This window comes from Acartia tonsa, chromosome 2 (genome assembly GCF_053477335.1).
Source record: "Acartia tonsa isolate MP-2025a chromosome 2, ASM5347733v1, whole genome shotgun sequence".
Lineage (NCBI taxonomy): Eukaryota > Metazoa > Arthropoda > Copepoda > Calanoida > Acartiidae > Acartia > Acartia tonsa.
Genome location: NC_137261.1, coordinates 894,279 through 909,781, shown reverse-complemented (window position 1 = coordinate 909,781; position 15,503 = coordinate 894,279). Strand labels below are relative to the sequence as shown.

Below are 15,503 nucleotides of genomic sequence, written 5' to 3'. Positions count from 1 at the left end.
TCGTTACCAGAAAGTCTTAAAGATAGAGCAAAATAGGTTTTAATTGTTTAAAATCTAAATCTGCTATTTGTTATTATTCGTTATGTTTGAACATTTATAATGTGTTGAGTGCAAGTGTTTAATCAGTTTGGACTAGGAGTTTAGATAGACCTTCACCTTCATTAACAAAAATGGAATATAGTCCCTTTCGTGGCAATGAAGGGGCGATTCTTCGTATTTTTCACAGTAGATTTTCTCCTATTTCTAGCCCCTGCGGGAGGCTCAAACCCTGCGGAGCCAATTGCCTAATCTTGTGGGGGCAATCACCCAATCCAATATAACCTAACCTAACCTATCAAAAGCAATTTTTTAAAAATACGACGAATCGCACCTTAAGGGGCGTTGCTACGAAAGTTCCCCAAAAATGTTGTTGGCATCTTAAAATGACAATTTAGGTAGATGAAAATTTTAAAAGTTTTTTTCACTGCTCATTTCAATGTTAAAGAAATTCTAAGCATGATTTGGGCATAAAGTTAGGTTGCCAAGAACTAATTATAAAATTTTACAATAGAAACACCCATTTTCATAGTTAAAATCTCTTTATAGAAGAAACAAATATGAGAACATCCATAAAAAAGAAGCTCTGAAATTGAAGGACAGACAAATATAAACATTTGTAGAGTGTCAGAACTGAATAATCAGAATATAAATGTATAAAAGTCGAAACAAAAGTGCTATCATATTTGTTAAAATACTGTCTAAAAACATAATATTCAAATTTGGTAAATACTTGTGGCAGTCTTTCAGCAGTTAAGTCTTGGTGAATATCTTGCAGCTTTAATCATAATTAATCTTTTAGTATTTTGATTTGATTTGATACCATTTAGAGAATTTTGTTCTGTCCCTTACCTAACTAGAATCTATGTTTCTAACCCTATATTTATCTACTTATTTTACTATGCAAGCTAAGCATGGTCTACTTATAGATGAAGATGAATGATGTGTGTCCTAAAAACAGTACATGAAATATTTAAAATTTAATTATTTTAGAATAATCTTATAGTTAGACTTTAACTAAAATTATTTTATTCTATAAACTAGCGGTTACGCCTCTATAGGCCTCTAGGGGCACATAAAATGTTTTCAATCTATGATAAGATCAGCAGTTTACAAAAAAATCCGCTAGGCGGTGTTTTATATTTTTGGGGGATTTATGATGATTTCTTTTGAGAGGGTGGTTGTACCCTTCCCCATAAAAGCTATAGGCGATATGAGAAGCTACCCTGTAATAGATAACCATATCGGTTCAGCTGTTAGCGAGATCCTTCCGTACAGACAGAAAGACATTATAAGTATTGTTATTAAGACTTTATCTCCCTGTCTGTTTGTCGGTTCTGAAACTGGAAACTTTAACTCAATTATCTCCTTCCACAAACTAACTTTACATACGGTGTTGCTACTTCATTACATTCTAAGATAGATAAGTAGACCTGTTTCTAGATAGATAAATACATATATGATAGATGAAACACAGATAGATAGGTAGGTAGATAGATTGACGTATAGATGAAGTGATAACCACATAAGTTGTTAATCAAACTGACAAAGCTTAATTTGCTTGATTCACTTCACTAAGAGATGCGATTGATAATGAAGATTTTTTTCTTTAAAATATATTTCGTTTTGAAGCAGCAGTAGTTACTATTTTTTTATGGTTGAGATAGATTTATAAATGTTAAAAGTGATAAAGATTAAGAATGTAGTTTATAGTCCACACAAAATGAATAACACAGATTATTTGATAAACATGTTTCATGCATCATATCAATCTTAAGTTACAATTATCTTATAATACTGACAACAACAACAGCATTTACAGTATTTTCAATAAAATTTGAAGATTACAAATAGACATAATTACAAAAAACTATTTTGATGCGGCAATATCAGATATCATTAGCAGCCATGTGTTCAATCAGAAGAAACTTTTCTCTATGTCTGCACCTACATGGTTCTCCTTTACAGGAAAGCTTCTTATAGGTCCTGAGATGGATTTAAGCTATTTATTTTCAAATATTATTACGGGTATGGTTTCGGCTATTTTTCTGCTCTTCAACACCCCTTCGAATCAAGAGCCCCAAGATGATGGGGGCGCATTCGCTAGTTTTAAATAATTAGAAGATACATATATACCTTAGCCATGTTATGATGACCATTTAACAGACTTTACCAGCATTTTTCTTTTCTCTTTGTATTTGTTTGTGTGTGTATTATTTCGGTCAATTTGTTCTCAATTACATTTCCCAGCCCGACCAGAGCGGCTAACAAATGGGAGAATAATTTCTTTTCATTTGTCTTTTGCTTTTTCTGTATTGTAAAAGAATAAATTCTGATTTAGCTTTTAAACAAGTGATGAACTGAAACGGTAGGACAAACGAACATTAACACTTGTAGAGTATTAGAACTGAAAAATCAAAATATAAATGTTATTTTTAGGACTTGATTAATATTATAGAGATGCTTCACTTATAACATTGTAATTTGTTGTTCTAGGAATCAGAATTCCAAAAAATCAGATCAATCGGATAATTATATCATATAAAAAATGTGTTGTTATAAATCAACATGTTTCAAATAGATGTACTGACATTCTGTTAAAGATTATAGAGTTGCTTTATCGTACCTAACTACTACAGGAATCACCGTAAAAAGTTTGAAGTCGATAGGATAATTCTAACATTTTTTTATTCAGGGTTTGGTGAGAATCCTGATAATGACTTTACCAGTTTTGATACCTTCGGATGGTCATTTCTTTGTGCCTTCAGACTTATGACCCAGGTAAACAAAGATATTTAGATACCGATCAAAATGGTTAGATAGATAGTTAGATACCTTGCAAATTGGAAAGATAGATAGTGCATGATCAGGGGCGTCCAAGCTTTTTTATTGAGGGGGTAAAATTTTTGGACGTCCTTGTGCTTGATAGACAGTGAAATTGTCATAGATATCCAAATAAAAATTATGGATCTATTGCAGTTCACGGTAAAATATTGCTGGTAACGAATATTGCCAAAAATCTATGAATTTTAAAGGCTGCTAGCTGTCAAACAGCTGAACATACAGACCATACCCGCACACCATTTTAAGCGGCATAAGAAAGCCTACAAATAATCTGGAATAGCCAAGATCCAATGATGCACAGGGTAAGCTTCACTGAAGAAAAAACGCGTAAAATAGGCCTTTTTCGCGCATTTCTCTGCACTGCGATATAATTATGCATTATTGATTTATGGCTATTCCAGATTATTTGTAGGCCTTCTTATGCCGCTTAAAACAGTGTGTGGGCATGATCTGTACGTTCAGCCGTTTGGCAGCTAGCAGCCTTTAAAATTCATAGATTTTTAGCAATATTCGTTACCAGCAATATTTTACCGTGAACTGCAGTAGATCCAAAATTATATAGTTAGACAGTTATATCGGAGGGATCTGGGAGTCAGCCATCTGCTTTTAATTTTAGCTTCAAAAGTAAAAGAAAACAAATTGGGGCTGAGCAATTTTTTCTTAAGGTTATTGCTTCCTCCTAAATAGACATAGACCTATAGCAAATTTCAATGTAAAGGAGAACCATATCGGGTCAGTAGTAAGCGAGCTCCTGCCTTATACAGACAGACGTCCTGTTACTTTTATATGAATAAAGCTATATAGAAAGACTAGCGGCTTCGCCCCTAGCCTCTAGGACCAATAAGTATATACCCTGAAGAGTAGAATCCGATCGGTTCAGTGGTTACCGAGATCTTAAGGGACAGACAGGCAGACAGACGGACAGACAGACATCGTTCTACTTTGTATTATAGATAGACATGAATTGAATACTTGAATATTGAACTACTTGTATAATAGATAGATAACTGTATCGTAAATAGTCCCTAAGCCTAAAAGCAAACATTGATGAGAATAATTGGAACAGGAAATACTTCACACAGGCCTTTAGTCAGTGAGGGAAGGTACATTGGAATTTTTATTTCACTTGTCCCCAAATTCTTATAATAATGTTTTCATATTTGTTGTCTCAATAACTTTGGGGACTATTGTTATGAATGTCCAAACGTTTCAACCACTAATTGTAATCTACAAAAGGGGTAATTGTGTGTGTCATCAATGGGAACGTAAATCAATTTATCTTTCATTGTCTTATCCCTTTAGATCTCTGGCCTTTGGTTCATTAAACTATATGCAATTCATATTTTAGTAGGTTAGGTAAATTATGGATGCTTTTAAAGATCAGTGATTTAAAAAAATATATTTAAGATTTGACAGACATAAAAACTTAAAGATACGAATATACGTAGAAAATTAGGGCTACATTAGTACACAGCCTCAAATAAATTATGTCCAATGAAAGATCCTAATGTTCTTATTGATATTATTTTATTTAGGCAACTCCTTCATAATTTTATATATATCATTTTTCTTATTCTATATTTCTATATACTTCAGTCACAAATCGTAGTTTATGTTGGTTAGTAAGTTATTTTTTATTTTAATTTTTACTATGATTTAATTTTTGATGCTTTCAAATTCTGATTTTAAGTTGTAAAAATCAGATTCTATTAGTTCACTAAACTCCTATGCACACAATATTTGTAGGCGAGATTAAAATAGGGATTACTATTGGAAATTCATAGTTTTTACAGGAAAAAAGAAAAATGTTTTTATAATTAAAGTTTTTTCTAATTATATTATTAGTGAAAAATGTCTATTCATAGCACATTAGAAAACTTAACCTATTTTTGTTTCTCAAAATTCCATGTCTAAGAATTTATTCAATAGTGGGGTGGATGTGGAGTTATAGAAAGTTGGTTGGCAAAGTTTCTTGCACTAATTAATGGCAGTGCATCCAGTGGGCTTCAGGAACTCACAGTTCTAAATATCAGGATAATATGATTAAGATAATAAAATATCCATTTAGAAATTGATATGCTTGGGATATGTACAGCTAGTTTAAATATATGTTTCATATATTTACTTGTTTGATACACCAAACTATCTATATTGTCTTCTATAATACAAAGTGGAACGATGTCTGTCCGTCTGTCTGTCTGTCCGTCCGTCCGTCCCTTAAGATCTCGGTAACTACTGAACCGATCGGATTCTACTCTTCAGGGAATATACCTACTGGTCCTGTGGTGGTTTTAGGCTATTTTCTTGGGGGGTGGGACACCCCCAACCCCACCAAAAACAAAAAATCCCCCCACCATTTTTTTTGTAGGGGATTTCCTTGGTCCTTTTTTTTTGTAGGGGATTTTCTTGGTCCTTTTACGTATTTCGCCCAATTTTTTTTTACCACCTCTTGGGGCAAGCCCCTAGAGGCTAGGGGCGAAGCCGCTAGTGTTATATAAAGTAGTAAGCTTTTTTCGCTAACTGCTGAACCGATATGGTTCTCCTTAAAGTGAAGCTACTCATAGATCTAGGGAAGGTTTGGAACTTTTTGGGGGGAGGGAATCTCCACCCTCCCTATGAAAATTGACCAAATATTATAATATAGGGGTCGAATTTTCCCCTCACACCTAGAGTCTTCTAGGGCCGTAGCCGCTAGTTTATCAATAAATCAGATCACTATTTATTCATTTGAGTAAAACACTAGAGAGGGAAGGTGTTGAATAACTGTGTGTCCTTTTCCCAAGGACCCTGTGCTGACTTTTAATTTGGTCTTGAAAATCAACCAATGTAATCAGGAATATTAACACAGAGCAGAAAGTAAGCTACTGGCAGATGAAAAAAGTCCCAAACAGGGAGATCCAAGTAGTTCTCACATCTGAAAATATATATATTTATTCCTTGTCCTATTGACTTTTAATTTATAACCTAGGACTACTGGGAAGACCTGTACCAGATGGTGTTGCGGACAGCTGGTCCCTGGCACATCATCTTCTTTCTTGTCATCATCTTTCTGGGCTCCTTCTACCTGGTCAACTTGATCCTGGCCATTGTTGCCATGAGCTATGATGAGCTACAGAAGAAAGCAGAGGAGGAGGAGGAGGCTGCTCTACTAGAGGAAGAAGCCATGAGGGTAGGATTTAAAATTCAAGCAAATTCTTAAAAAATATGTAATATTTTCATCATTAAGACAAACAATTAGATTTTTTAATTAGGAATTACTTACACATTTTCAATACAGGATTAAATCAAATTAACAGTATATTGCTTAACATTTATTGGCTTCAGCCATATATATAAAACTGAATATAAAATTCAATTGATAATTTAATTTTTTTTTTCAAGTCATAAATATAAAGACAAAAATATATTCAATTTAGTCTAACTACCATTTGGTTTTAGGTTATAGTTAGTCTTTTAAAAATTTGATTATTATTTTAAACAAATTAAAAATTTTGAAAATCAATAATTTAGTATTACACAAATCAATATATGAATAAATATTCTAACTGTAGGACAAGTGTACTGTATGAATGCAAAACAAAAAAAAACACTAAGTTTGTTGAACCCCAATTTTATGTTATGTTGACATAAACACTAAGAGATATAAGTTTTCTGGAATTGTAATGTAGGGTGTAGATTTGAAATCTGCATCAAATTTTGAGGATTTTTTATAAAATTCGTTTTTTCTATAATTCTTTATCTAAAAGCGGAAATGCAATTTAAGTTAATTAATTTTGGCATCTGTGATTGGTGGATTTAAAAAATCTGCGCTTTGATTGGATGGCGTACATCATTCAACCAATTAGAACACAGGTAGTTTAAAATCCACCTATCCTATTGGTCAAAATTAATTAACTTAAAATGCATTTCCGCTTTTAGATAAAGAATTATACAAAAAACGAATTTTATAAAAAATCCTTAAAATTTGATGCAGATTTCAAATCTCCCCCTAACTTTAAAATTCCGGAAAACTTATATATCTTAGTAAACACAGTATGTGCAAAAACAGCAGCTACACACATTAATGTATAGAAAACATAATAGAAATATCAATATTATTATACTCAATACCAAGTTTTGTATTTACAGAAACAGAGATTGAAATCAGAGTAACTAGTGGAAATTAAGCTACTCCAAGTTTTCCTCAAGTTGAAAATGATATCATTCAATGATATCACGACAAAGACAAATCTTTGATTGTCAATTGATTCAAAATTCAAGTTTCTGTTTCTGGATGTATGTACTTATATTTTATTTTTAAAAAATACTTGTTATAAATCATATTTGTCTTTTGATTTTTAAACATTTTGCTTGATTATTTTAGAGAGAAGCAGAAGAGAGGGTGAGTACTCAGTAATTCAGATATTATTGGTTGTGCAACACTGTAAGAAATACATTCCAATTTATAGAAATTTTGTTTTCCTTCATTCTATTTTTGATATGGTGTATCTATAAAATTGTTATTATAAGAATGAAAAAGTTGATAAAAGTTTCATATATTGGAATAACTTTTAAAGTGAAGATTTTATATGATTGATTATCCCTAAATAATTAGCAATGATAATGGTTTTAAATATAAACTTTTTCAATATCTATATATAAGTTTTTACTCTTTTGTAGTTTAGTTTTGTTCTATTCCTTTTTTAACAAAATTTTGAAATTGTAAAGAAAAAAATCTGAAATACAGAGAATTTAAAAGTGTACATTGTAGATTAGTTACAATATTTTTTCCTTATTTCAATCTTTCTTTTAATTTTGTAATTCCTAATATTCTTTATTATAATTAATGTACCCTAGGTTATACATTTCATATATTACTTAAATATATAATTTGTATAAAAAAAAGTTATCTATATGTACATATTATTTGTCCGTCTGTTTTTATATCTGTATGAATATATTAATTCCTTATATATGTATAATTTTACACTAAGTAGTTACTGGATATTAGATAAGTTAAAGGATCAAATGTTAATTTATAGATTTTAGAATCAATTATTATATAATATTTTGATCTTTTACTTTATAGTTAGATACAAACAGCATTTATTGACTAAGCAAAACACTCAAGCTTAAAATAGTAAAATGCATGTCATAGCTGTTTATTTTTAAAAAAATCTTTATTTTAAAAAAGGTTTGTTGAATGAATTAGGTTATGCAAAAAATATTTATTCAATATTCACAAAAAAAATAAACCACAGACATATAGTAATGTATTCTTTGACAATAATATAAAAAAGACTTATTGAAGACACAACATATGATTAATATATTTCTTGGATAAGAGAATTGATCTGATGATTACTATACTTGATGAGTCTTTTGTTTTATTTTCTAAAAATATATATAATATGCATTATACTACACATTAAAAAAAAATAATGATACTTTTTAATTAAAGAAAAAAAAATTATGGCAAACAAAACAAAAAACCTTTTGAAAAATGCAGTTATTTTGATTTAGTTAATAATTCATTAGGTAAACAGTAAACATTACATTTCTGTAATCTTTAAAGCAGGAAAACTTTAAATCAAACAAATCTGCAATTCTTTCTTATGTTTACCTTTTTTTGTTTATCTTTATAGTTAATTCAAACTCATTTCCAAGCTCACATGCATGTAAACAATAAAAATAATTAGACATAGAATCTGCATGACATTGAATCACTATCAGAAAAGAGTCAAGTAATTTTTTACCTCAAAACATTGGTTATGTATAAGATATTTTTAACCTTGATATTTAATTTATCCAAAGATAGAAATTATAAGTCAATATTTTCTTTTAATTGTCCTCATACGAAGCTACATATATCCCTCTAACTAGTGGAATGATTGCTATAATTCTAGTTGATACTCTACCTTATTCCAATTCTCTACAAAGACATAAACTTGAACAACTTTTCCTTCCTTCTAACAAAAAAGAAAATCCAATGCACTTTCCTGGAAAATTTTGCTTGTAATCACATAAAACAGGATTTAAAACTTATATTCTTGAAGTTAGATCTTCTGGCAATTTTCAAACAAGACTCTTGGTATGCTGATATAGATATATGTGCACATGTATGATATTGGTGTACTTTCTTTTACAAATTGTGCATATTTCTGGCACAAAGTTTGGAGGAGATGGATGCATTTAGTTATTGTCTGAATTTTGTGTTAAAAAAAAGGTATATAATATCTCTTCTGTTAACCCTTTTTATCAAAATAAAAAAAAAGAAATGACAACAATTTTATGGGGATAAATGTTGTCATTTCAGCTTAAAGTTATTTAATTTAATAAAATGCTGTATTTATATCATAAACTTCTGACTTTGAGATATGCAAAGTGTCATTGTCTGAAATTGAGGCCAGCAGTAGATGCAATTCTGAGCCTGATTCTATAGAAAGTATGTAGGTTAAAAGCATATATTACCTACCTAAACAAGTGTAACAAATTTATTTTACAACTAGAAAACTTTTTAAGATTCTCTGTTTATAACAGAAAAATGCACCAATAACAAATTGTATTACACACACAATATAATGTATATACACTAAACATAAAATATTTTAAGTGATAATAGTTTTTAAATCTTTAGCTCTTAATATGGTCTCATAAAGATAAAATTTATAGAAAAGCAATTCTTTCTTACAATGATAGCTCTGTTGAGAGAGTGTACTGATTTTTTTAGAACATGGAAAAAATTGACAAAATCATAGCTTAAATTTACAATCTATAGTGAATGTACTTTAGAAATATATAGAAGTCAAGGAATTGATTTTTGAGTTGAGTTCCAGTAAATTGAATTGAAGCTAAAATTAGTTAAGTACTCACCTAAATTAGTTGATGCTTTAGAGTACAAATGTATCACACTCACATGCCCACATTTACAAGCTTTATGTTTCATTTATCATTTTAAGCTTTTATAACATATAATATACTTACAACTTTTGTTAAGGTAAAATTGCAAATATGCTAATTTTAAATGTAAATGAAGTAGAACATTTAATACACCATGAACAAAAAAATTGTGTAGATTCATTTATTTTGTATGCTTAATCTCCATATCCTATGCATGAAGTAGATAAAAAGATTTAGAATTTGAATTCATCTACATATTTAAATCATTAGTAGCTTCTATCTAAATGTGTTTGTTTTATTTAAATGTTATTATTATGATAAAGATATTTTTACAACTGTAGGATTTTTCACCAAGAAGCATATAGTTTATCTACCTAAACTTAAATAGATAGAAAGACGAATGAATAAGTTTATTAATACAGTTATTCAAATGTTTCCAAAAAATGAAAATTAATCACTTTAATAAAAACTATTTTCTAATTTTCAGGTGTAAAGAAAACTTGTATATTGTAGTTAATTAATGTTCCAACCTTCTCCCTTTTCTTTTTTGCCTCTATAGATATTATTATTTAATTCTAAAACAATAATGTATTGTATGAATGCACCTTCCCTCCCCTTTTTTTCAAAATTCATATTTTTACTTAGGTACCTTTTATATTTGTTCAAATGTGAGTGTCAATCTGTCAAAAACTACAAATCATATTTTTCTAAACAAATTTTACTTAATATTTTTTCCCCTTTTGAGAAATTCTCTATCTTTCTCCATTTCAAATGTAGCTGTAATATTTGGTTTGTCTTCATTACTATACAATTTAATTGTTGAAACTAATATTTATGATGTTGCTAATAATATATATATATATAGGAGGCAGAGGAAGCTGCTATGTATGATGATGGAGATGATGATGATTACGATGATGATGATGACAATTTTGATGAGGCAAAGCACATATTTCACATAATTATTTTGGAAGATTTCTTTTATTTTTATAAATTTTTTAAACTAGTAGTGTTGAATGCATTAGTGGAAATTTCAACTTAACCTTCAAAAAACAAAACTATGATAAATATCTTTTATTGAAAGATTTCAAAGAGATTCAGAGTTCCTTACTTTTATACATGTGTTTGATTTGAATCAGGATGAGGAACACCTAGAACAAGTTTTAGAGGAAGATGAAGCTGATTTAGATCTTGACAGAGAGGATGGTATCATCACCAAATCTCCTACCAAAGAGAGATTAAAGGTAGATTGGAAGGGTAGCAAACATATCATAAGTTTAACAAAAAGAATTATATATAGTTAGATAAATTATTTAAAGTTTTCTTTAAAACAGCATTTGATAAGATTTTTTGTTTAGAAGTCTGTTTCTGATTTGTCTGGTTTGAGTTATCAGCTCTACATAGACCAATCTAAGGTAATAATAATTATTATTGGGAATTTAAAATACACTTGTAAGAAAAACTATATTATTGTAATATCTGTATTTTGTTTATCTGCGTTTTTTAAAAACTTAATCAGGCATGGAAAATAAAACAGTTATATAAATTGCTTTATATATTTGAAAACTTATTCTGGGACATTTATGTTTCAAATAATTAAAAATGATTTTTTCGACAAATTATGCCTTAAAAACCAGATTTTCCCAATGCCTTATCTTTGAAGATTTACAGAATTAAAGGTTGAGAAAAAAATTCGCACATTTTTAATTTAAATTTCAAATTACGCTGCTTGTATTGATAGTAGAAAAACGTTATGCATACTGTTAGGAGCTACGTTGAAAAATGTGAGAAGTAAGTTTTAAGTAAGTTGGAACATTTTACCACGTAGCTCCTAAACTATACGTAGCACAGGAATTGTTCTTATACATCCTAAAACTAAAGCTTATGATGCTTTTTGCGGCATTCATAACATTTTTCTACTATTAATACAGGCCGCGCAATTTAAATTTTAAAGATGTGCACATTTTTCCACAACCTTTAATTCTGTAAATCTTCAAAAATATGGCCTTTAGAAAAACCGGTTTTTAAGTCATAATTTGTCGAAAAAATCATTTTAAATATTTAAAACATAAATGTCCCAGAACAGGTTTTCCAAATCTATAAAGCATTTTATATGAGTGTTTTATTTTCTATGCATAATTAAGTTTTTAAAAAACGCATTTCTCTTGAAACACTTTGTATCTTTCTTTCTAGAATGCCTTGGAGATAGAAAATAAAGATGCCATGAGCTTGAGATCTGAATTTGCACCATCCTTTGTTGATAGTTTACATGGAAAGGTAAGTGAGAGATAGTTAATTTACTACAATAACAATTATAGTTATTAATGCAATAATAAGCAATATAAGATGTACTAAAGAACACTTTGTAGTAAGTTTAAATGTATAACTCACATTTCTATTGTAATTAACACATACAGTACAAAATATATATAGATATTATACTCTAATGCTATGCTAAATGTAATGAAACTAATTGGTGTTACTCAATTGCAGCATAAAAAGTATCAAAATCTTTTTTGAAAACATTTTGCTAAATTTGTTAATTATTAAAAAATTTGTATTTTCTATGTAAAAAATAAAAAATTTTACTGAATTTGATATTGGCTGTTCTAACAAGTATAAGTAAAAGTAGGTTTGAATTAACACCTAACAAATTAACAAGATTAACACACAACTAAATAGTAGAGCTAAATAACCCTCAGTTTTATACACACAGTACAGTTTAAACAAAAATTATACTTATTTGGTGATTATTGAAAATAATGTTTGAATTACAAAAAAAGCATATTAGATATATAGGCTGATACCCCAAAAGACATATAAGTAGCTGATGAAATATTAAAATAGAACTATAGATATCTAGACAGACAGACAGAAATCTGGCCCATGATATATTCCATCTATTATCTGATGCTTTCAATCTTCTTCTAACCTTGACCTGCCTGGGTGTTAAGAAAATACTACAAAAGACCTTTTTTAAATTTATGTTAAATTTTAAATATAGATTTAAAGCCTTTTGTATATTTTCAATTACCTTAATCCTTTTTTTCTACGTTAAAAATAAAATTAATTTTATTCTAAATGTTTGACATTTTATAAACATATATTTTCTTTTTCCCTTCCTTCTCCTTTGATTCCAAGACAGAAAAAGCAGCAGGATATAGGTCTAAGAAACTATTGATTCAGTTTCCCATTGGTCAACACAGAGATCCTGGTTATTCAAACCATAATTTATAACTTTGTTTATATTTTCTAATATGAATATAACTTGGTAAGATTTTAAATAATCTTATGCTGTAACATCAAATATAGGCTTTCATTTAGTTAATTTATTAATTTTTGGGTATAGTCCCTTCCGTGGCAATGCGTCTTAAGGGGCGTTTTGTCGTATTTTCACAATAGCTTTTGAAAGGTTATTTTATGTTAGGTTAGGTTAAGTTGGGTTAGGTGATTGTCCTTGCAGGGTTAGATATAGGGTAAAAGCTACTGTGAAAATATGACGAAACCAGGAATAAGGTATAACCAACAAGCAAAATAAATCTAAAAAAATATTTGGGGGGCAAATGGAGAGGTCGTCAATTTTACGATGTGTTGCCCCCCAACGACAGCTGAAAAACACGTATAGGTTTCGTGATTTTCTTCCGAATTAATTTCGTTATTGGTATGAGCTGTGACGAAACGCCCCTTAAGAGGCGTTGCAATGAAATGGACTATACCCTAATTTTTGTAAAAAAAAATTTACATTAATTATTACTAAACTTATGTATAAGCAACCTTTGTGGAATTATCTGTTTTTAATTTTTTTGCATCAATATTTATAATTTTTTAACTATTTTAAAAATATGGGGGGAGAAATATAGTTTGTTAAGAAATTGTGAGTAGACTTGAATCTGTATAATTAGCCTGAGTGTCACTTGGAAGACAGATAATTGTCTACAACATTCCAGATATTTACTATTTACTACAAGATATTACAGGAGGATACATATTTACTTTATTCTAGATATTTACTATTTACTACAAGATATTACAGAAGGATACATATTTACCTTATTTTCTATTCTTTTGTTTTGGAATTCCATTAGATTAAAGATTCTAGTATTTAATCACAGAAAGATAATTATTTGGCTTCAAAAAATAAATATGAGATAAGAAAAGGGGAATAGTCCCTTTTGTAACATCGCCCCATAAGTAGCGATTTGTCGTATTTTTATAATGGCTTTTTATGGGTTATTTTAGGTTAGGTTAGTGTATATTGGGTTAGGTTATTGCCCCGCAGGGTTAGGTAATTGGCCCCGCAGGGTTAGTGCCCTCCGCAGGGGCTAGAAATAAGAGAAAAGCTCTTGTGAAAATTTGATATAATTATTTCCATTATTTTTCCATCTATTTATCCATACAAGTAAATACTTTTGTTAGTTTTCAATTGAATGATTAAAATCTATTTCAAAATTTGCTATTTATCATTTTTATAATGAGAACAGTTACTATGAATATACAACAAAATAAAAAAAGATCTTATGACTAAGTATAAAATAAGAATAATATGAATAAAAAGAATATGTCTTATATTTCATCATACAATATGTGTATTGTATATGTATACTATATAGTTAATCTAGTTACATTCATCTATAAAAGAGGATCTACAATTCAGCAAATAATAAAAAAAAATGGGATGATATGAATTAATAGAAACTCTCATTGAATTGTTTTTAATGGTGTAACTGATAAACCCTTGATTCTTTAGATTTTTGTCTGTATCTGTTTGTAAATTTCTCACCTTTTTAATCAAGTTTTAAGATATACTTTACAGATATATATATCAAATAAATTCTTCTCTGAAAAATGATTAGGTTATTGTTTGGACATTATTATATGCAGAGACAATAGGGATAGTATATATATTATTATGTATATTTTCTTGCATATATTGTATCATTAACAAAAGACCTATGTAATAAGTAATGTTAGAAACATATATAGTTATTGTTTCTTATAACTATTACATCTTCTTTACATAGAAAATAATTAAGGTAGGGATAAAAAGATCTTTAGAGAGAGCCTTTGCTGCCACTTTCTTGGAATTTGAACTGAATTTAGATACTAATTAAACCTGATTTAAACTTTTAATATATCTTTTTATCTATCTATCCCATTATTTATAATTTAAAAGAATTATATTTTTCATTGAAAAAAAAGTTATCAAGAATTTGATTGAACTAATAATGGTGCTCATACCTTTTGAATTATTCTTAACAGCTATACTTTAAGACTTACAACCGCAATGCTTATACTAAAGTAACAGGATCTCTATCTGTATGTACTGAAGGAACTTAACTAATATACTTTACATAATAGCTTCTCATAGGTCCTGGGAAGGTTTATATATAATTTTGGGGAGGATACCACTGGCCTCCAAAGAGAAATTGCAAAAAAAGATAACTAACTCCATTTTACTTGCCCCTACAGGCCTTTAGCCTGTTATCCTATTATATAAAGTAGTAAGCATTTTTTGTCTGTCCCGAAGGATCTCGCTAACCGCTGAACCGATATTGTTCTCCTATACATTGAAGCTTCTTATAGGTCCTGGGAAGTTTTTAAACTATTTTTGTTGAGGGTGTCTTCACCTCCCTTCCCCCCAAAAAATATTTTTTGTATTCTTTTGAAATTCAAATTTAAAATAAGATGAGGTCTACTTTTCCCCCTCCTACCTTAAGTGCCCCTAGAAGCTTCTAGGGGGCGTA

The 15,503-nt window shown here is 29.3% G+C and overlaps 1 protein-coding gene across 1 annotated transcript in view; it reads left to right on the top strand.

Annotated features, from left to right (window-relative positions):
* Window positions 1–15,503, top strand: part of para (sodium voltage-gated channel paralytic) — a 311,186-nt gene that overhangs the window by 169,879 nt on the left and 125,804 nt on the right. Inside the window, exons 14-20 of the mRNA XM_080152120.1 lie at window positions 2,732–2,817; window positions 5,849–6,049; window positions 7,244–7,261; window positions 10,625–10,699; window positions 10,899–11,003; window positions 11,118–11,174; window positions 11,953–12,036. Of these exons, the coding sequence (XP_080008246.1) occupies window positions 2,732–2,817; window positions 5,849–6,049; window positions 7,244–7,261; window positions 10,625–10,699; window positions 10,899–11,003; window positions 11,118–11,174; window positions 11,953–12,036 (626 nt within the window). The remainder of the gene's footprint in view (window positions 1–2,731; window positions 2,818–5,848; window positions 6,050–7,243; window positions 7,262–10,624; window positions 10,700–10,898; window positions 11,004–11,117; window positions 11,175–11,952; window positions 12,037–15,503) is intronic.